General features: G+C 43.7%; 1 protein-coding gene across 3 annotated transcripts; it reads right to left on the reverse strand.

Annotated features, from left to right (window-relative positions):
- Nucleotides 1–4,296: 4,296 nt before the first annotated feature.
- On the reverse strand, nucleotides 4,297–21,450 carry USP11 (ubiquitin specific peptidase 11). Of its 3 annotated transcripts, none has more exons than XM_023731889.1 (21): nucleotides 21,245–21,450; nucleotides 14,392–14,501; nucleotides 14,100–14,230; nucleotides 13,651–13,768; nucleotides 13,101–13,246; nucleotides 12,900–12,961; nucleotides 12,677–12,776; nucleotides 12,105–12,278; nucleotides 11,841–11,999; nucleotides 11,244–11,468; nucleotides 11,023–11,106; nucleotides 10,817–10,911; nucleotides 9,889–10,095; nucleotides 9,153–9,205; nucleotides 8,711–8,956; nucleotides 8,548–8,618; nucleotides 8,198–8,310; nucleotides 7,097–7,246; nucleotides 6,886–7,001; nucleotides 6,604–6,692; nucleotides 4,297–6,516 (listed from the first exon to the last, which is right to left on the reverse strand). In XM_023731889.1, the coding sequence occupies exons 1-21, from the start codon at nucleotides 21,391–21,393 to the stop codon at nucleotides 6,379–6,381; spliced, it is 2,736 nt and encodes a 911-aa protein (XP_023587657.1). In that variant the 5' UTR covers nucleotides 21,394–21,450; the 3' UTR covers nucleotides 4,297–6,378. The 3 variants fall into 3 exon arrangements, with proteins under 3 accessions (XP_023587657.1, XP_023587656.1, XP_023587658.1); XM_023731888.1 differs by having other exon boundaries at nucleotides 8,696–8,956; XM_023731890.1 differs by lacking the exon at nucleotides 11,244–11,468 and having other exon boundaries at nucleotides 8,696–8,956.
- Nucleotides 21,451–23,207: the final 1,757 nt, after the last annotated feature.

Consider the following 23,207-nt stretch of genomic DNA (forward strand, 5'->3'; position numbering starts at 1 on the left):
GTCCTCCAGATTCCACAGGTCCAGTAAGTCTGAATTCTTTAAAAATGTGAATTTCTGCTCCATATTTTTCTCCCTTTTTATCAGGATTTCTCTATTATGTTCCTGATTAGAATGTTCAGTAGTGGTAGCTGGGCACACATTTCCTTACTTTTGGGACAACAAGATGCTCTAGGCTCATATTGTACATTCTCTGCCTCAGCCCTGGAATCAGTCATTTCTCTAATAAGCCCTGATTCCTTTACATGGAAAATAGTATTTTGAACCAAGATCTGGGTGCAAGGTATGCTCATTGCTATTGGGGGGTCACTGCTCCCAGGCTCTCTCAATGAACTAGAGTGTGTATGTATATACATGGATATAAATGTGTATATATATATATACATATACATGAATAAATACAGGAATATATTTTATGTGTGTGTATTTGGAACTCATATTCCATGAGTTCACATCTATACCTCCAGTTACAATCTAACACCACAGGGTTCATTTTAGTTTCCTCCCTTTCCGTATTTGTAATTCTTTTCTGATGATGGGAAACCTGGCTCCCATCATCTTTAACACATTTACTTCTTTGATCATCCCCTTCCATGTAACCAATCTCCCATTACTGCAGCTGATGCTCTGACCCCCATCCTAGTCTGCCCCCCACCCCTACTGCTCTTCATGGATGCCCTCATCAACCCACCTGAGCTCCAACACTGCATGTTGGGTCAACCCCCTGTGAAAATACTCTTTTCATCCCGATTGGGCTCTTAATACCCCATGTCGAACTGTCTCCCCACACCTCCCTCACCCTGCTTAGAAGTTAGGTTTATCTCCACAGTACAACTTTGGTCTAATATTAGAAGCATGAGTAATGTGTCACATTTACAAATTAAAGGAGAAAAATAATATGTCTGTCTCAAAAGATGCATAAAAAGAATTTGATAAATATTGACATCCATATATGATTTAAAAAAAAAAAACTTCGCAAACTAGGAAGAGAATTTCTTTAACCTGACAAAGGATCTCCACCAAAAAAAAAAAAAACGCAGATATTAGCATATATTTAAAAAAATACATGGAGTGGAGAAACAAGTTTGGTTTTTTGTGAGAAAAAAAAAAAAAAAAACCCAAAGCAAATAAATACTTTTTGAAATATATTTCTTAATGGGGAAAGGTCACACGTTTTCCCCTTAAAATCAGAAACAAAGCAAGGTTTTAAATATCACCATTTCTTTTCAGTACTGTACTGGAAGAGTCTAGTCAGAAGATAAGAAAAAGAGAAGGTGTAAGGATGAGGTTTCTGAGGTACCAGTGATTAATGGTCTGTGGGGTCACTGAGAGATAGGTTCTTTAGGTTAATAATTGACAGGGGATGTATGAGTTCAGAGACGAGTGGTATATGGGGTCAGAAATGGGGTCTGTGCGTTAAGTGTGTGGGGTTATGTCCCTGCCAGGTGTTCCCTCTCCCTTACAGGGTTTATCACTCAGTAAGCCCCCTGCTTCTTGGGAGACAGATGATTTCTCCAAGGAGGAGGTGGGCAGGCAGGAGCTATGGAGGAGTCAGAAAGGGTACTTTCTGTACAGACACCAAATGTTTGCTCACACAGGTTCCTGGATTCCTGCCAGGCATGCCCTTCTCCTTTACCAGGTGGCACTCAAAGGGACCTATGAGCAGGGAGTTGGGCAGGTGGGAGGTGTGAAGGTATCAGGAAGGATTTTTACTTACAGACCATATATTTTCCCACATCAGTTTCTGAGTATATGCCAAGCATGCCCTTTCCCTCATGAAGGAAATTTGTGTTTATGGCATGAAGTATTGGCCAGTTTCAATTTTCCACATATATAAACTCAATTATCCCAGCAACACTTACTAAAAATCCATCCATCCTTTCAGTATCACTATTGCCATAAATCAAATATCTACATTATGTGTGGATCAGATTTGGGATTCTCTATTCTGTTTCATTAGTCAATATTTCTGTATTTTGGCCAGAGATATCTTAATCATTATAATTTTGTGTGATGGTTAATTTTACGTGTGAACTTGGCTAGGCTATGGTACCCAGTTGCTTGGTCAAACACTAGTCTAGACGCTGTTATGTAGTAGTCACATGTGATTAAATCAATTGGCCTTGAGTAAAACAGATAACCTTCCATAATGTGGGTGGACCTCATCCAATCAGTTGAAGACCTTGAGAGCGAAAAAGGAGTTTATTCTGCCTCCAGACTATTTTGCCAGAACTCCCTCATTATTCACTCTTCCCATAGCCTGACCTACGGAGCACAAGACTGTAGGAATCTCCAGTCTGTCGCCTGACCTACATATTTTGGACTTGCCAGTCCCCACATTGCTTGAGCCAATTCCTTAAAATAAATCTCTCCTCTTCTCCCCTCCTCTTCTCCCCTCCCCTTCTCCCTCCCTTCTTCTTCTCTTTCTCTCTGTGTGTATGTATATATAGATAGATAATCTTTTTTTTTTACTAGTTCTGTTTCTCTAAAGAACCCTAAGACACTTTATTTTTATTTTGTTTTTTATTGTTGTAGTTTAAGTGTTTACATTTCAAGTTAGTCTCCCATACAAAAATTTATAAATACATTGTTATGTGACCTTAATTGCTCTCCCTGTACAGCGACAGCACACTCCTCCTTTCCACCCGATTCCCCATGTCCATTCAACCAGCTCCTAACACTCTCTGCCTTCCCATCTCACCTCCGGACAGAAGCTGCCCGTTTAGTCTCTTGAATCTACTTAAGAGGCACACTCGTCACGAGTATCACTTTATGTCCCACAGTCCAGTCCAATCCCTGTCGGAAGAGTTCGCCTCGGCAATTGTTTTAGTTCTGGGCTGATAGAGAATCCAGGGGCCATGCTTTCTGGGGTTCCTCCAGTAGAGTACCCTAAGACACTTTGAAATAACTCCTGATAGCTGGAAAGGTCAATCCCCAACTTGTTCTTCTTCAGGGGTCTAGGCTAATCTAAGACATTTGCCCTTCCATATAAATCAGTGGTTCTCAATCCTGGCTAAACATTATAAGAACTTAAGGAACTGACAGAAAAGGCCCATGCCTGGATCCCACCTGAGAACAATTGCATCAGCATCTCTGTAGGTTGGGTTCAGGCAATCATATCAAACAGCTGTATGGCCACACCACCCACGTCATGAAATAGAACATCACTGGTACCTGTGTCTTAAGTAATTTTTTGTATACATATTTCTATTACAGAGGTGTGCTAAAATCTCCCACAATTACAGATTTGTCTATTTCTCCTTGTAGTTCCGTCCATTTTTACTTTATATATTTTGAAGCCACGCCTATTTATATCTTCCTGAAGAATTATCAGTATGAAAAAGAACTCTATCTTTAAAAATGCTTTTGCCTTAAAGTCTACTCTTACTAATAATATAAGTACACCAGATGTCTTTTGGTTAGTCTGATGTATTTCTTCCTTCCTTTTACTTTCAACCTTTCTGTACCCTTCTATTTTTTACAGATTCTTTGTAAACAGCATGTAGGTGGGTTTTGTTTTTTACCCACAGTCTAATATTTGTCTTTTGGCTGCAACATTTGGTCCACTTACATTTAATATAATTACTGATATGTTTGGATTTAAATCTTATATGCTTTCTAGGGGTTCACACTGCTCTGTTTTTTTGCCTTCTTCTGGATTATTCATCATTGTACTTTCCTCCATTTGTCTGAAATTAATACTTTTTCTATTGTTTAGGTGTATACCATTAATTTACCAAGATATTAATCTTAACTTTAAATCTTTTAGCAAATGCACACCTTAGTACACTTTAACCTATATCCCAGTTCATTAATTCCCTCTTCAGCCTCTAATCTGTTGTGAAACTTGTCCATTGACTTCTTAATTTTGTTGTTTATTTCACGTCTATCAGTTCTACTTGGCTCTTTTTCAGCTAATTATTGTTTTAAAAAGTTTTAAGTTTCTTTGTCACACTTTTAACAATTTTTATCTTCATGACCATAGTAAGGGTAACTGTTTTACATTGATGTCTGATAAATTCTAACATGAGGAATCTCTGTGTAACTGTGTCTGTTGTCTTATTTCTTCTGATTCTTATGCATGTTATCTTGTTTGAAGATGTAGTCATCTTGATTTAAATCAGGTTTTTTTTTTTAAACATTTTGTTTTTGAAGGTTTACACAACAGTTTAGGTTCCCATTCAACAATTTATACACAAATTGTTCAGTGACATTGGTTACACTCTTCACAATGTGTGAACATTCTCAGTATTTCTGTTCTGGTTGTTTCATTTCTATTAATCTAGTTTCCCACCCCCTTACATTCTCATCTTTGTTTTAAAGTAATTGTTGACCGTTTGGTCTCATATAGATGATTTTTTTAAAGCAGCATAGTACTCACGGGTGATATTTTGTGAGCCAATCTGTTATTTAGCTAAAAGTTGACCTCAGGTGCTAGTTTCAGTCCAAAGTTTAAAGAGTATCTCAGGGCAGAAGTCTCAGCAAGTACTCCAGTCTCTAACGGTCAAGTTTTTTTTTTTTTTTTTTAGGAATTTGAGGTTCTGTTCCATATTTTTCTCCCATTCTATCAGCGCCCATCTATTGTGGCCCTGATCAGAATGGTCAGTAGTGGTAACCAGGCAGCATCTAGTTCTAGTCTCAGGATGGATGAAGCCGTGGTTCATGTAGACCGTTAGTCCTGTAGACTAGTTTCTTCCTTGAGTGTTTGTTTTCCCAGGGAAGTTATTTTACATGGATTCATTTTAGATAGACTTTATCCAGGACTGATTATTCATATGTAACAAGGCATTCCTGTATTTAAAGCCCATTTTGACCCAGCTCTTGCCTTTTTCTTTTACCTACAAAATGGGGGTGATAATGTGCTTAAAATCATATGCAGTTCATGAGGATTAAATGATAGCTTTTGAGGTTCCAGATCCAGCCATATCTGAAACTAGTATTTGTTTATTTCTGGCTTTGCTTGTCAATTTGAGCTGGGCTCACCAGCAACCATGATTCTTGCCTGTGTCAACAGTGTGACTGGGAGGCTTGTGGGTGGTAATCCTGGGGCTGAGTGACAAAGGGTCTTGCCAGATCCAATGCAAAGGCAGCAGGCTGTGGGGAATGTTGAGGCCCTTACTGGGGAATGGTCTCTCAGCTGCCACTGATCAATTCCCTTCTTCAGTGTGAAAGATTAGGTGGCTTATGTCTGTCCAAGTATCACACGTTTACTCCCCTCCAGCCCACAGTTATTGAGAGCCCTGTTTCTCAGAGGTGACAGCTGGCTCCTATGGGAGGAGTCAAGTGGCAGATGTTTAGTGCTTAAATGGCATCTTATGCTCAGGAAGTACTCAGTGCCCATTCTATGGTAGATGCTCCACACCTCACTTACCTCTGGGGTGAGGCTGGAGGGACCTTGCCTGGTGAGGGAGCTGGGGTCATGGTGGGAGGGGGGTCAGGTACAGGGGCAACAAAGACACAGCACATTTGACCTGTCAGGTTGGCCAGTCTGGGCCAGTGCACTCTCTCCACATAAGCTACAGGGCAGGTCATGTCCACAGAAAGATTTGTAGTCCTGCTCCAGGTAGGTCAGACACCCCCACCCCCTCTACAAAGATCAACTCCGGTGTACTAATGAGATATACCGACTTCCTGAAAGAACTTGAGCAACTACCTGACCTTTGTACCTCAGTTTTCTCCACCTGAAATAGGAGATGACAACTCCCTCATGAAACTGTTGTGAGAATTATGAGTCAATACTTGTAAAATGCTCTGGAAAAACTGGACATATAAGTGGTGCTTGGAATAGTGTCTGGCACACAAATGGTGCTTGAAAAGCACTTAGAAAAGCACCTGGCACATAGTTGGTATTCAATAAGCACTCAGAGCAGCACCCATCACACAGCTGGCATTAATAAGCACACAGAACAGAGTTAGGCATATAGCTGGCGCTTAGTAAATGCATGAAAACAACAAACCACGCTGCTGAGTGAGGAACAGACTGGAGCTTTATATACATACAGCAGAGAATACAGGATATCAATAAGAAAATACACTGTGTTCAGATGCACCCCTACCTCACTAGAAGACCCCAGGTTGAGGAAAGACGGAAAAGGACAACCATAAATTAAAAAAAAAAAAGAAAACAGGGCGGGGGGAGGGCTGTTGCTCTAAGGGGTAAACACAAGCAGGCAACACTGCTAGGGGAAGAGATAGGACCTTTTCTTCCCCTCAGGGAGAGCAATATAGCGGCACATGACAATTGTGGCCACAACTGAGCCTGGACTACCTGGCAGGGGCACGTAACACGGAGAAGAGAATGGGTGGTGGACACAGGGAGGGGGGTGGTAAAGATAGTTTCCTTCTCTTAGTTTCCTTCTGTGTGACAGGACGCAGGGCCCCTCAGTTTACATCCATGGACTCAGAGCTGGGTGGGGAACCACAGGCAGGGGGTTCTGGGGGGCCAGATAAGTCGGGCTGGGATCGTAGGCGTCGCGCCACATCCTGGCGTTGGTAGAAGAGGACATAGGCTGCCTTGGACTGCAGGGAGAAGATAGGAGTCAGTGTGGATTGGAGGGCAGAGTCAAGAGAAGGCAAGAACGGAAGAAGGGAGCACAGAAATCACACCTCAACCTCGTCCTCAGTCACTGGAGAGACGCTGTTGTCATCAAAGTAGTGCCACTGGCCGCTGTCCTTGTTGCAAGCGAATGTTGTGTCTGTAACAGACAGGAGAGCTGTGGATCCACACTTACATTCATGTCCCTAACAGGTATCCTGATTCACTTTTACTCCTCCCACCCTGATAACTTCACCACTAGCTCACATACGTAAGTCACCCACTGGGGAAATCCTCACATCCCCCCAGCCTAGACCCCCCAGGGAACTCCCTGCCCACAGCCTGGTACATACAGTGTCCATCGCGCAGGCCTCCATAATGGTTTGAAACTGCAATGAGATCGTATTTGTACAGATCTGGATCCGACTCACTCCGTGGTTTGATGATAAACTCGGAGAGGTCCAAGTCTCTGAGGGTGGAGACAGGGTTAATACTGGTGCCCTCTTGGCCACTCCCTGCCTTCCCTTCAGCCATCCTCCCCTCCCACCCACCCCCACTCCGGACCGGATAGGGAACTCCACAAGGATGTCAAGCTTCTCTCGGGAGAACTTGGTGTAGGAAAAGCGCTTCAGGTGGATAATCAGGATCTCAGGCAGCATCCACAGGTCCAGCTTCTTAGTGGCCAGCTGGTGCTGCTTACAGTTGGGGCAGTACCTACAGACGGAGCCTCAGTCAGTAAATAGACATTTTCTGAACACTCACTTTTGGCCCTCGTGTTACATTACTGGTCCATAGAGATGCTGGTCATACTTTTAGCCTGCTTATCACTCTGGTTTGCTCTTCACATGTTAAAATGCTTTCATTCATTCATCATTTATTGATTGTCTTTTAATTATGCTTTTGTACTATTTTGTATTTTTGTATGATTTCTGGTCCACGGAAATGTTTTATTTAAGAGCCTGCCTCTATCCCTCGTTTCTTCTTCATATTATATTTATTCATTCAGTCACCATTTACTGATTGCCTACGGTTCAAACCTTTGGTACTATTTTATATTTCTGTTCCATTTCTAGTCCATGGAGATGGTGGTCTTATTTTTGAGACTGGCTTTATCTTTTTGGTTCTCTCTTTATGTTTTGTTTACTCTACAAGTTATGTATTAAGTGTCTACTGCACACCGAACACTATTATAAAGCAGTGAGACTAGATACACAGTCAACTTAAAAGTCTTCACCCTCAAGGGGTTTCCTCTCTAATGAAGATGATAAACAATACTGCAAAAAGGGATAGATGACACGACACCAAGTGGTATTATTGAGTTAGAAAGAAATGCTTGGCTAAGAGCATGAAGAAGAAATGAAAACAGGTGATGGGTGGGTAGAGGGTGTGTCTTTTGACAGGGCAGTAAGAGAAGGTCTCTCTGCAGAGACCCAAGCAAAGTAAAAGAGTAGAGTCCTGTGAACAAACGGGGGAAGAGCATTTTTGACAGAAAGAACAGCCCAGGCAAAAGCCCTGAGATGGGAATATGCTTAAGGTGTTGGTGGCTAGTGTGGCAGGAGAGGTCTGAGCAAGGAAAGTCGAAAAAAACTATTGAGAGAGCTAACAGGGACTTGGATATGTAGGTGCACCCACCTAAACCCCCACAGCCCCATCCTGGCCGCTTACCAGGGGTTCTCCTTCTCCAGAGTCTCAACGGTGGTAAAGAGCTCAATGCACTCCTGCAGCCGCACTGGAGCTTTCTTCAGCACATAGCTAACACATTCATGCTTCACAAAGCCCTAGGGTTGGGTGAATGGACAGCTGGGTATGACAATGGGTAGATAAATAGGGAGTGGAGGTGCAAGACACATGCCGAGTGGTTAAGAACACGGGTTTTGAAGCCAGGAATCTGAAACCCTGGGAGTTCTTAGGTCTCCTCGCTCTGTTCATGGCTGGAGGAGTTGGGGTAGGGGATGTGGGAAGAGCTGAGGAGGTACAAGTTGAAAGTGCTCCCCCATCCCTGGAATCTCTTTTACCTCAGCCTCCACCTCGTCATAGTAACGCTTCTTCATCTCTGGCTCCCAGTCGATGGCAATGTACGGCTGGGCTGGGGGTAAGGGGTAGGTGGTCAATAGGACCTGTTGCCAAGAAAACCCTCCACCCACCTCCCCAACCCTGGCTCACAGCTGAAGGAGACACCATGGCCATCCTCGCTGAAGGTCATGCGGTCACTGGTCCCATTTGAATTCACTGTCTGCAGGGTGAAGAGCTGCTTGCGCCGGGACCTCTGGGGCCAGTTAGAAGGGCCGGGGGAGTTGTCTGCAGGAGCCCGGTTCCTGCCCACGACTCCAGAGCTGGGTCCAGCCTGCTCTGGCCCAGGGTCTTGAAGGCTGCCCCCAGCTGTTTGCCCAGACTTGGCAATGTTGCCCTTATTCTCTGTGTCTCCTAGGACAGGGGAAGATGTCAGAGATGGGACTGTCTGAACCCCAGGGGAAAAAGCTGCAATGCACATCCAGATGGACTCTGTCAGTACTACTCCAGATCCCCCTACTCCTGACCTTCAGCCCCTCACCCTCACTTAAGTCATGGGGTTGCTTGTACAAGCCCCTCGTTCTTGTGGATCCTCCCTTCTCTTCCTCACCTTTCTCATCCCCATCGTCCTCATCATCTGAGCTGGGCCTGGCTACGTAGCGTCTGCCGGCAAAAAAGAGGAGAGGAGACTCTCAGTGTGAAGGGCAGAGCCTGGGATTTTACTTTAATTATGATGGGACGCTACCGGTAAACCCACACGTAAATAGTTGTTAACTATGAACTATGAACCTGGAAGGCCTGAGGAGATGACATATAAACACATGAAGAGACTGAGGCTGCCAGCAGTGGCCTGATAATACAGGGTTTTGTGTGCTACAATAAGGAGTTTGGATTTGAAGTATGATGAGCCACTGGTAAACAGATACAAACAGCTGAAAATTTTGATCGGGGAAGGCCTCTGAATGGACTTGTAAACAGAAAAAGAGAGAAGAGAGATTTAGCCAGAAAATGTATTGTTTTATTTGCCACAGTAAGGAACCTGGATTTTAACTACAATGAAGATCAGTAAAAACACAAATAACTACACTTGTCTAAGGAGACGACAATTAAGCCCAAGATGAAGTTGTATTTCGTCTGTTGCTCACCTCTGTAACTCCAGCTCCTAAGAGGAAGAGGTGAAGCCAGAGGTTTAGAAGAAGAAAAGAACCTACAAGTTCCTCTACGGCCATGTTAAGTGTGAGCTGTGTCTTTTGGATGTGGAAGGGAAGGTATGAAGTAACCAGCTAGAAACCCAGGTCTGAGTTCAGATTCCATGTCCCCCTCTCCCTTGGGAAGGGCATACTCACGAGAGCCGGTACAGCAGGATGTGATACAAGGCATCCCAGGTGAGCCGGTCACGGGGCACCGACAGCAGGAGTGGGTGCCCAAAAAGCATGAGGCCATAGTAGGAGTTGTTGAAGTCCCGGGCTGGGGAGCGCTCCCGTAGGTAGATGGGAAGCACAACATCCTCTCTTATGCCCTCACCGGTCCCAGCCCTAGCTGACACCTCATATCTGTAGGGAGTGGACATCAGGTCAAGTCTTATCAGGACATCCCAAAATGGAACCCTTGCCCCTGCCCCATTGCTCCATCCACTCACTCCTTACAGCCTGAAAGTATTTTTAAAGGGTCTGAAATGTCATTAAATGTTTTGTGCTTTAAAAAGTGTGAGATAATTTACATAGCATTTTGTTTATGTGATATTATTTAAAAATATTTTTGCATTATCAGAGCACTGAGGGGATTAACAAAAATTTTCAGTGACAAAGGGATTTATTTTTTCATAATAATAACCATTTCTGAAAAAACTGCTTGGTTTACAAAGAATTGTTCAACTTTCAAAGTGTTTACCCCAAAATTTAAATTTTTTCTGAATGCTCTTATATTCAAGAAAGCATCTTAGTGTTTGTCATTACAAAAAACACTTTTTTTGCTTTTGAGAACTGCAATATGAGTAAGGAGCTCAGATCAACGTGTAAAGAATGAAATAAATAAGAAACAGCAGTCTCCCTCACATAACAAGGAAGAAAATATCCGAGGACACCCTGCCCCCACCTCACTGATGGCCCCAAGCCTCCTGCCCTGCTAAGTCACATGGCTAGGGTACTGAACAAGGTGGGTGCCTGGTGAATAAGGCAGAGAAGGGAAAAGATAAGGTGGTTAAGGTTGGGCTATACAAAAGGAAGATGAGTAAGTTCCTGAGGAACCACCATATCCCTCGGTCTCCTCACTCACATGAAGATATCATCTCGGTCCAAGATGCTATTCAGAGAGTCCTCCAGCTGGTAGATCTTATAGAAGCGGTGACTAAAGACATCGGCCACCATCATCTGGGAATGTGACATGGCGAGGGGACTAGTCAGTCTGCAAGATTCCCCCATGCCCTTCTGCCTGCCTCCCTGCCCCTGAATCCCACCCTCCCTCCATCTGCAGATCCTCACCCTGTCTGGCTGGACACCTGTGTGTTTGGACAGAGCCACACAGAGATCCGAGATTTTGCCTTTCTTGGGAACAATAAGTCGGTGCTGTTGGAGAGAAACAGTATCCACGAAAGATCAGAAGGGGTGTGTGGTGGGTTAACGCAAGAAACCTTGAGGTATGGCAAAGTAAGGAAACAAACTCTAACTACATGTCCTTCATTATGTCCCTATTCCTCCCATACCTGCTCTGGCTTGCGGCGGGGATCCATGGAGACATAGAAGACCTCCATGACCCTCTTGGGGCTGACAGGCAGCGGGACACTGAGGTAGCAGAAGGGGTCGAAGGTCACAGACACATTGCCGCAATCAGGGCACACCAGTGTGGACTTGAAGAGGCCATGGAAAGTGTCCACAATCACAGAATTGTTCCGCCGTTTGTGGTTCTGCCAGGCCTCCTGAGCCACCTCCTGTCAACAGTGTCATGGTGGGGGAGGGGCTTGCTTGGGGTTTGGGGCACATGCATATGGAGTAGGGGATTAAGGTTAAAGTTAAGACCACTATTAAAGTCAAGAAGTAGAGTTACTGCTAGGGATGTCTGGACACTGTTCACTGTTAGGGATGGGATTTATCTGGGGCAGAAGACTGGGTTGGGTTTAACTCTGGGTTGGGTAAGGGAGCAGAAGTGGTGCTGGAGCTAAGGTTGGGACTGGGGTTGAAGATAAATTCAGGGTGGAGGAACTTAACAAAAAATGTGGGGTGTTGGATATCCCAGGGAGACCAGAGAATCCCTGAGACAGAGGTCCTAGCGGTTTTAATGGGGGCTTTCAGGAGCTGCCTACCTGATCAGGCCGTCCAGCGGCATCACACAGCTCCACGTACTCCTTCTTCTTTACCCGATTGAGGTCCTCATGAAGCCCATCCAGGAGGAACGACAGCAGCTCCTGTGAGTCATGCTGCTGGTAGCCCAGAAACTGGGATGCAAAGTGGCCAACCTTGGTCTGGGAAAAGGGCCAAGGCCATCACCGAGAGAGGGAGTTAGGAAAGCCAAGAGAAACGTGTGTGCATATGTGTATGGGGGGAAGTGGTGCACAGTTGACTCGTACCTTGAACACATGGGGCACAATGGAGCAGTGGTGGCCAGACCATGCCTGCTTCACCAGGTCTGCATAAGCCTCTGCAATCTCACCCTTCATGCCCAGGGGGTTGCAGAAGTTGAGCTCTTCCAGGTAGCGATTGTTGAGGAAGTACTCGGTGAGTTGTGGCACATTGCTGAGGCACTGCAGGAGGCAGTGTCAAGTGAATGAGGCAGAGAAGAGGAAAGAGAAGGTGGTCAAAGCAGGGACAGAGAAAAGGAAGCAAGGAGGAAGCAGAAAGGGGAAAGAAAGAAGGGACGTGGATGCGGGAGGCAAAGATATCAATACTCAGAAGAAAGAAGAATGTGGTGGCAAAAGAGAGAAAAAAAGGCCAAGCAGGGGGTGGGCAGAGGGAGATGGTACTGATATTTCAGAAGGAATCAATGTTTCAGGAATGAACAGGGGCATGTCAATTCAGACTTGTGGGGCCCTAGCTCCCAACCCAACCCCTTATCTTGCAGGCCCCCTAGTCCCCTCGTTCTGTCCCCAATCCCCAGCCCGTGAAGCCCATTCTGGTTGCCAGACACCCCAAATGGGCCAACCTGCAGAGCCGAGTTCATGAAGCACGTGTTGCCCAGATTTGTGAGACCACAGACGCCTGGCTGGCCCTGGAAGTCCTCATCTTCCTTCGACACGCTCTTCCTGGGGTTGGATGAGAAATTCTATCAGCTGAGGGCCTACTACATGCAGGTGAAATGTGTTCATGGACTCAGTTCTTCTGCCTGTTGTGGGACCCCATTCTGGACCAGACACCCCAAAGCTCACATGACATATTGCTTTGCACTGGGCCAAGCGCCATCTTTGTTTCGGGTCTCCATGACGATCACCTGGGTTGGAGGGAGAGAAAAAAGAGAAAGAAAGACATTAATGGAGGGCCTTATGGACACCTAGACCTCACCTTCCAACAACCCAAGCACTGCTAGGTGAGTCTATCTGCCAGGCCAGAAAAGCCCTCCCCATCCTTACCTGCCCAGTCTTGAGGCGGGCGTCAAGTACTGTAACGTGTGTGTTGCACAATCGCTCAAAAGAGCCGTCTGAGTGCTTGATCCACAGCCGCGTCTCCTCCTGTGGGCTAGCCAGAAACCGCTCCCGAGCTGTGTGCAACACCAGGTCTGTGAACAGTGACAGAACACATTTCAAGGTCTTTCTGAGACCTAGGATGATTGACCCATCTCAGCATCAGACATCCTGACTTATCGCCATTCACCTTGCATACTTGGTCAATACCTAAATCAGAAGTTTGTGTCCTCTATCAATCTCCAGATGACTGATCCACCTTCAGGACTTGAGATCCCCAGCGTACCATCTAAGCCACTGAAATGCAGCTCACATACTTTCAAGACTCCAGGGGACACCCTCAGTGCTTCTGCCCGATTGTGAACCTCCAAAGGACCTTCCTGGTTCTCCAAAGTCTGACCAATGCCTTCTCAGTCTGCCACAGCCTAACCCATGCAGTCTTAGGGCACCAAGCTGTGATTGGGAATGCCAATTCGTTTTGTGACCCTTAAAGACTCACCAAGAGAATCTGTGTGGCTGAATTGGGCAGTATGAGGTGTGCCCATATCACTATGCTGGAAAAGCAGCAGCTCTACTGGATAAACCTCAACCTTTTGGATGCCGGGCAGCTCCACAACCTGTAAAGGTGAGGGGTGCATACGTAGGTATACCTGCACAGCATATACACACAGACACAGGCACGATGAATGACCCTTGGGGGTAGAAGAGCACACGTTTAGGCATACACACTATATAATGATCTGTAAGGGTGAGCATGCATAGATGAACACACACAGACACATGTATAATGACCTGTGAGGGGAAAGGGGTGCAGGCATGGGTGCATCTATTCAGCATACACAAAGACACATGTACACACGGGTCTGGACCTATCCTGGGCCTAATACCACCTCCCTCCTCCTCCCCTGCCTCCTACAGAATTTACTGTCCTCAGCACTCTCCCCATACCTTGCGTTCAATGGGTGGCTGGCCATGCTTCAGACCATACCAGCTGACCAGGTAATGCCACGCAGCTGCTGGGAGCAGCACATAGTCCTCACCTTCCACCAGTCCCTTCTTGAGGTTCCAGTTTACCTGATCTGGGGGTGGGGGGAGAGGAACAATCAGAGAAGGAAACTGGCAAATAACTCTGGGTACCCCACCAATGACTACCACAGAGGTTGGGCTTGTCATCATTTATAGGGACAGAGGGGTAAGAACTCCAGGGCTTGACTGACATGGGAAGGCAAAGGCCTGGTACCTTCAAAGAGCTTAGCATTGTTGATACAGCCGGGGAAGGTGCTGGAGTCCTGGTCTCCTCCCTGCACGTACACTTCCCACTGTTTATACCAGTGCTGCTCCACAAGGAACCTGGGGCCCAGACACGTAACAAGGGTGTTACATGGTTATGTGGAGCTTAAGTGTACAACTTCTCATGGTTATATTATAATGCGCTAAAAGTTTCAACAAGTTATAATTCAAGATAAAAATAAATTAGAATCAAGATTATTCAGTCAAGAAGCTCAGATTTGGTATTAGATTATCCAACTTCTTAGGATACTAGAAGAGATTTGATTAAGAACAGAAAATGTTGTCAATAATAGCAAAACAAAACCACTCATAGTCCTGTAGAAACAAGAGGTTTATTATAGAATAAAGATAATTCATATGTCTGTGGGGTCACAGTTAAATTAGGTTCAAAGATCTGTCATCTCCAGCTAACATTATAAGGCTTTAGCCATTCATTAAGTATACAGCGTCTTCAAAGGATATAGAAACGGAAATAAAATTCTTCAGCTAAGAAATAGATTTGATAAACTCTGAAAATCTGCTCAGAAACTGAAAAGAATTTAAAATGCTACAGAATCATAAGGTTTTCCTTCAGAAGAAAAACTGCATGCTGCCATTTTTTCATCATTTTTGTATTTAGGATTTATTTTGACTTTATAATAAATTTTCTGAGTTTACAGTGACTTGCTCTCTTCTAAAAGATAAACTTTTATATGTAATACAAAGATAAACATTCAGGATTGTGTTGAAATCTGCCTTTGTAAAACATCCTTAGAAATTCTAAAATACTAAAAAAAAAATTCTAAAATACTAAAAATAAGTGTTAAATGAATGTTTGCTATTACTGTTCTGATCACGAGGCTTGGACATAAAAGCTCATGTACACATATACAAACAGCCCCCCTCCCACGCTCACACAAACCTGCTCTGCTATGGAATTTTTGACACGTAAAAGGCTGTCTCAAATATTTAACATCCTAAAATAGACACTTTTTGAACAATAACAAAACTAATGAAAAATACGTAACATTGTATTGGTTGGTTTTCTAGCATTTTGACCTCATAAACGTAATTCTTTAAAATGTCAACTTTACCTTGCTTATAAAAGAATCAGAGAGGTAGGGGAATGAAAGAACACAAAAATTTTGAAATAGACACAAGTCACCCGAATAGCCAACATTTCTGTGTTTTGGTTTTTCTCCCCCTCTGCACTGACTCTCACAGACTCTGCAATACTACGCAAGCCAAGGAAACACAACTCCCCATCACTCATGCCAGGGAAACACACACTCCTCGCTCCTGGTAGCTCATGCCACAGACCTCCTCCCTGCCGCTCATCCCAAAGACCCTACCACTGGCCCTACCTTCTGCCACACATATACTTTTATTTCCCCCTTCACTGCTTTAATTTCCTCCATAGTCAGTCTATGAAGTTAATCTATTCATTAACATTAATTTATGGTTAACGGTACTTCAATGCAAAGGGAGCCACTGCTCTATTTTTTTTTTTAAAAAGTAGACTTTTAAGAAATTTAACATTAAAGTCACTGTACATAGAGGTAATCAAAACTTCCAGATCTGGCTAGAACCTGAATTTCTGAAGGCTTCATAGATGTCTGACATTTTACACAAATACATATGTATTACTACCATATTTCATCAATTGAAAGATAATTTTTTTTGATAGCTCTGAAATCAGAATGTCTCACAGTTTCTGCCAGCCAAGTGTCTGTCATGACAAAGTTTTCACTGTCTGAACCAAAAGCACCCACATTGTTATATTTACTCCTAGATATATGATACCCACAAGCTGCTCCACAGGAGAGAGATGTGGCAGTCCTCTTCCATAAAGATTTACAGCCTTGGAAACTGTGTTGGGCAGTTCTATCTGTCCTATAGGGCCGCTATGCGGCAGAATAGACTCGACGACAACAGGTTTGGCTTTTTTGGTATTATAAGTGGTATCTTTTAAATTTACATTTTCTAATTTTTTTTGTTGCTAGTATATAAAAATACAACTGATCTTGTTAAAGTCACTTATGTTTATTTGTGCTTCCTCAAACTTGTTAAAATGACACAGAATAAGTGCTCATGAAAAAAGTTACTAAACAATTCTTTTTCTGTCCTCTAGTTTTCTCTTGCATCTGGAGAAAAGAAAATTTGTTATTTTGGTTACATAAATGGTTAATTATACTAGAAAAACAGAAATACGTACGTAAGAGATGGGATTTTCTTCTCGTTTACTATAAGGTTGCTGGTTTATTCAGATAGTAAATGTAATTTAACATATGCTGTTCTACTAAATTTATTAATTATATGTCTATGAAAGTCTACATACATACGTATAAAGGCATATTAATAATTCCTTTACTGCAAATCGTTAGACACGAATAATGTACCAAGGGAGGAAAACCAGCATTTGGGTCTTTTTCTGTAAAATGACTATGTTCATTTATGCCCAGATTAGTAGAAGTTCCTTTTGTGCCATCAAATTATTAACTCTTAGTGCTTTTGACATACTCTTGACTCATTTTTAAAAATATCTTAACTCATTTTTGAAGAGATTCTTTACCAAAAAAAAATTTAAGCTTCTAATAACCTGTGTTGTTTATTGCTGTAAATATTGTTTATCTTTACTTTTAACTTATGTCTCCTCTAACTATTCTTGATTTTGTCTCTTCCAAATTCAGTCCCCAAATTCAGAATATTAACACTGCTAAATGCTCTTTTATACCTAAACTATCTTTGAGAGAGAACTTGATGTGTGTTCCTTTACCCTATAAAAAGAAGGACAATAGGGATAATTAGGTTTAACTAAAATTCTTTAAATTTTGTTTAAAACTTTTATAAAAGCCTTTTCATTTATCAAATTTAATACTAATTCCTAGGTTAACTGTATATAATATACTAATATAAATATCTTTCAATAACTGCATCCTTTTCAAGTTAAAAAGTATACTTGTGTTCAAGCAACCAAGACTGGTATTAACACCTGTCTACCAAACATTATTGCCTCAGGACTCCAGATTCACAAACCCCTTTTCCCTTTTTGTTCATAAAAGGTCTGAACAAGCAGTAAGAGTACTGACTCAACTACATGGGTCTAGTCAGAGGCCTATTGCTTATTTCAGTCTTTCATTAGACCAGTAGCCAAGGCATACCCACTTTGTCTAAAAGCTATAGTATCAATAGCTAAACATGTGAAAACATCACACTGATTTAGTTCAGTTACTGGTTCCCTATGCTTTATAGGCTCTTCTACTGACAGAAAACTCTCAGCACTTTTGGGCTAATGGTTAATCTACCATGAAATATTGCTGCTTTCCCTTCACATGTCACTATCCATTGCTGCAACACTCTAAACCCAGCCACTCTCCTTGCTTTATCTCATGGAGAGCTCCAAGCTCCAAGATTACTTACCTCTGTTAGGAAACGATCCACATCCTGCACAGACCTTCTAGAGACTAACCTTTGGCTATGTCTGACACAACTGCGTTTGTAAATGGTTCATACAAAAAGAAAGGCTAAAAACTGCCAAAAAGGCTGCACTATCACAGATTTGAATTTACTCGAAAAATTTAGGCTTTCCCCAGAAATTAAATCAGTTCACATGGCTAAATTTAATTGCTCTCACCTAAATCTGCCAGCTGACAAAAGATAAAAGAAACAAAAACAAAAAAAACTCGTTGCCGCCAAGGCGATTCCAACTCATAGCGACCCTATGGGACAGAGTAGAACTGTCCCACAGGGTTTCCAAGGATCACCTGGTATATTCAAATTGCCAAACTTTTGGTTAGCAGTCATAGCTCTTAACCACTATGCCACCAGAGTTTCCGACAAAAGAGAGAAAGCTTTTTGAAGCCATGGACTAACTTCACGATATACTAGACAGTACAAAAGATAGTACAAATATTAGTACTGATACTTAGGTATATCCTGAAGTTAGTCCATGGCTTCAAAAAGCTTTCTAAGCACAATTTCCTGACCACTGCAGCAACCCCTATAAAATGGACGGCAAATTAAAGAACCTTGAGATGGTCTGCTATTATCTAAAGAGATAAAAATTAAAAAAGTGGAGTTTAGCAAAAAAGCTTCATATTACCCATGATAGCAGAGATAAATTGGCCTCAATAATGAGTAAATTTTTTTAAATTAAAGTGAAATTCACATAAAACCAACCATTTTAAAGTAAACAATTTAGTAGCAATCAATACATTCACAATGCTGTGCAACCACCACTTCTATCTAGTTTCAAAACATTTTACCCAAAAGGAAACCTCATACTGGTGGGGTCATTTTAAAAGGTACGGCTGAGGATGGTTCCAATGCATGTCTTATCTACCAATGACACAATCATGACAAGGCTGTAAAGCTAGGATGGGGGCAAAAACCAAAGCTAAAGCTTCGAGGTCCCTTTGAACACCTCCAAATGGACTATAAAAAATTCTTGTTATTGTTTATTCTCAGGATGGATTGAGGCATTTTCTTGCTGGAGAGCTATAGTGTAACGTAATGGTAGAAAAAAAATTGCTTCGTTTTGTATTCTCAACTTGGTGAATCCTAACTTATCTTTCCAGTAACAAAAATATACATTTCACTGGTACTGTTATTAAAAACCCTGTAAAGTGAGGAAATCTCAGTCACAAAGGCCCTACGGTGAGAGCATGCTTGAGCTGTTTGAAGAAAAGCTGAGTCCAATATGGCCGGGATGGACAGTGAGGGAGAGATCTGAGAAGAAATCAGACTGGAGGCAGGAAACCAATCTCATAAAGCCTTACAAGTCATTCTAAGAATTTCAGCATTTACACTGCATGAGATCGGAAGCTGTTAAAACATTTTGAGGAATGGATAGAAATAATGTAACTTATGTTTTAAAAAGAATTACTCTGTATGGAAAGGGGAAAACAGTAACTTTACAGTGGAGAAAGCTGGCAGACACCACCTTAACCAAGTGATTAAGGTTAACATCACCAGTGACGTCACATGGATATCATGTACCACCTGATACGATATGATGAGAAAGGGCACACAGTATACACACAGTATGATTTCACGTAAAGTATAATTTCATACATATACTTCATATATAAAGTGAAAGCTTAGACAACAAATACTGTTTAGGGATGCATACAGTGGTGGTAAAACGTTAAAGAAAATGAAGACTATTAACTCAAAATTCAGCATAATAGTTTCCCATGAGGTAGGGAGGGGGAGTTTCTATCTGGGAGGGGCACAGGAGGTGCTTAAATCTTAACCTGGGTGGCGAATACAGAAATTTTTGTTTTATTACTCTTTAAAGTATATGTAATTTTTTAGCCTTTAAATCTTTTTAATAAAAAAATTTTATTTTGAATAAGATTCAGAAAGGTTGCAAAAACAGTACAAATTAATTCCCATATGCTCTTTATTCAGACTCCCAAAATTTAACATTTTACCCACGTGCTTTATCATTGTCTCTCTATATGCATTTATACACACGTCATTTTTTCAGCCATTTGAAAGTAAGTTGCTTACGTGACAGTTCTTTACCCCTAAACGTATTTCGGGATGTACTTCCTAAAAACAAGGATATTCTCTTTCATAACCACAATACAATTACCAAAATCAAGAAATTAACACTGATACAGTGCTAATAATCTACAGACCTTAGTCAAATTTCACCACTTTTCCTATTGTCTTCTACAGTAAAAAAGAATCTAATTTTTAAATATTCCTTTCCCTGCTCCAGGATCCAATCCAGGATCACACGTTGCATTTAGCTTTCATGACTCATTAAATCGCCTTTAATCCGGCACAGTCCTTCAGCCTTTTCTTTCACGACCTTGACATTTTTGAAGATTAGAGGCCGTTTCGGTGGGTTTTTTTTTGGTAGAAACGTCCGTCAATTTGGGCCACGTAAAGCTTTTATATAATCTTACGTCTTACATGTTTTACAATTAAAAAATATGATGCAACTCAGCGAGAAATAAAATGAACCCTGAAGCAGTAAATCTCAAGAAGCACCGGTTAGCAAAGAAGTAAAACAAGCCGATTTATCCATATGTATTGACAGTTTTTTTAAACAACTATTTCTTCCTAATTAAAAAAACAAAACTGTACTGAAACAGAAAATAACATCAAAGGCCCTTCCCCTCGTCAATCACCTGCATCTTCGCCCGTCCTGGGAAGAGGGCCTCGGCGAGACACAAACCTCGCCGCGTCACAAACTTCGCTTGCTCGCAAGCGCCATTTTCTATCTCATAGGCACCACCTCCCCTCCACGGTCGTTCCCTCTCAAAGCACGCCCCTTGGCCTTACGTCACAAGCCTTGCCTCATTCCCAGGCGCCCCGGTGTCTACCACGCAAGCGCCACCCCCCACCCTCAGCCCATAACCGCCCCTCTAGGATTCCGCTCCCCTATCTTACGTCAAAAGCCTCGCCTCATTCTCATGCACAGCGGTACAATCGCAGGCCCCTCCTCACTCCCAGATGCCACGTTACGTGGCCACGCAGACCACGCCCCTCAGCGTCACGTCGCCTCATTCCCAGGTTCCAAGTCCCACCACGCAGGCCCAGTGCCCCTACACTGCCGTTACATCTCGGGCCCCGCCCCCTGGTCTGGCCACAACAAACTCCATCTTGTTCTCAGGCACCAAGCTTCGGCAGACAGGCCCCGCCTCTTTCCCAGGCGATGTGATCCACCCACAGGCACCTCCCTGCCCCTCTCGCCTACTGTCCCCCGCCCCCAAGGCACTTCGCCCGCGGACCTCGGCCGCCACGTCCTCCGCCGTCGCCAACGCCCCCACCATCCCCTTAGCTGAGGCTCCCTCGCAGTCCCGCCTCACCAGCTTTCACCGGCCTGCAGTGGACGCTCTCGCCCACTCTCGCTATTCTCAATTTGGCGCCGCTGGCTTTCCAGACCCGGCATCGCCTCGCGCTGTGGCTCTCTGTCCTCAGCGGTTGAGGCCACTGCATCCGCTGCAACACCCGCCATCGCTGTTCGCCCTCTTCACACAGCCACCGCAGCTGAAGATAGGAAGAGGCCCCTCAACGGCCACTTCCGGATTCTGGTCCCGGAAACGGAAGCAGAGCCCCCCAAACAGCCGCCATCTTAGAAATAGGCCCCACACTTGTACACGTCGAAGGGCTGGGCGGAGATCGAGCAGGAGGCGGTGATCTCTGCGACCAATAGGCGCGGTAAAATCTCCAGGACCAAGAAAGACAAAATTGTCTCCTGGAGCTGACCCTATGTTGAATCAGAGCAAAAGGTTGCTAGAAGTCAGAAGCAGAGGTTGGCGAGGTGGGCGACGACGTGGTGTGTAGTGCTCAGGGGCATTTAAAAGCACCGGCTATTCTTGGACCCGTGCTTTGCTGAGAACCATGGACCCCTACCCTGAGAATGACGCCTTTGTTCTCTGGCCAGAATGCCATTCCTTCATTACACTACGCTCCTCATCCATCAAAACCCGATATAAAACAGGTCACCACCTCCAGGGAGCCACTCAGGCCTGCAGGCCATTGTTCCCGTCCTGAACTAGTTATTCATTCGACAAACGCGTGTTGAAGAAGTCAGCCCCAGGCCCTGCGTATTTGCTGGAGTCACAGCAATGATAACAAAACGCCTATATCGTGCTTTGGCCTTGTTGAAGTACTTTGAATTCTGACTCAAAAGAGACCCTATAGGACACAGTAGAAGTGCCCCAATAGGGTTTCCAAAGAGCGGCTGTTGGATTCCAACTGTTGACCTTTTGGTTACCAGCTGAGCTCTTAACCTCTGTGCCACCAGGGCTCCTTTAAGTGCTTTACTGCACTTAAATAGCAGCCTTAGGCAGCAGGTACTATCATTGTCGCCCATGGGCAATCGTGGGGGAAGCTGAGGACCAGAAAACATTCATTAACTTTCCTCAGCTTTTAAGTGGCTGAGCTGTGGTTTGAACTAAGGAATTCTGGCTCCAGAACTATGACCTTAAACACAAGGCCAGGTATTCTTAAACTATGGTCCCAGGCCTTCTGCCGGTTCAGGACACCCTTTTGGGGTACACGAAGTCTAAACTTTTCAGTGTTTTCACTCTCAAGCTCTTATGTGTGTACGGTGTTTTCCAGACATGACATAAGCAAAAGCTCTTTGGAGGTCCTCAATTTTCAAGAATATTAATGGCTCCTGAGACCAGTAGTTTGAGAACCATTGCACTAGGCTAGGGTTTTTCAACCTCGACACTAACATTTGTTGTGGGGAGCATTGTAGGATGCCTATTAGCATCCCTGGCCTCTACGCACTAGATGCCAGTAGCACTCGCAGTTGAGACAACCAACAAGGTCTCCAAACATTGCCAAATATTGGGGGGCGGGGAATGTCCCCTGTTGAGAACCACTGAACTAGGCTATGCCATCCTTTTCTCTGCTAGGGCTCCCAGTCCTACCAACAGGTATTTGGTGATAACTTTAATATTTCCCTTTCTGGCTTCCTGCATCTACCTGCCTATTGGCTGTCTCCACCTGGCCATCCCACAAACTCCTTAAAACAAGCTCACGATTCTGGTCTGTTTCAGTTACTTCACTATCAGCATCTAGTTCCCAGACAAAAACCAATCTTGCCTTTCCACACCTCTAGGCCCATGCACACACAGGTCCTCGGGCCTGGAATGCCCAGGATACCTTCTCCCTGCACAATTTCAACACTCTTTCCTGTCATTACTCTCCCCACTTGATCTCATAATTTAGCTATTTTCTATTAACCTCTGCGAGGCAGGGATTGGATTTTTATTACTGATTCCAGCCCTCAGCCCAGACCTGGCACAGATGAGGGGT

This window comes from Trichechus manatus, unplaced genomic scaffold, assembly GCF_000243295.1.
Source record: "Trichechus manatus latirostris isolate Lorelei unplaced genomic scaffold, TriManLat1.0 scaffold00046, whole genome shotgun sequence".
Taxonomy (NCBI): domain Eukaryota; kingdom Metazoa; phylum Chordata; class Mammalia; order Sirenia; family Trichechidae; genus Trichechus; species Trichechus manatus.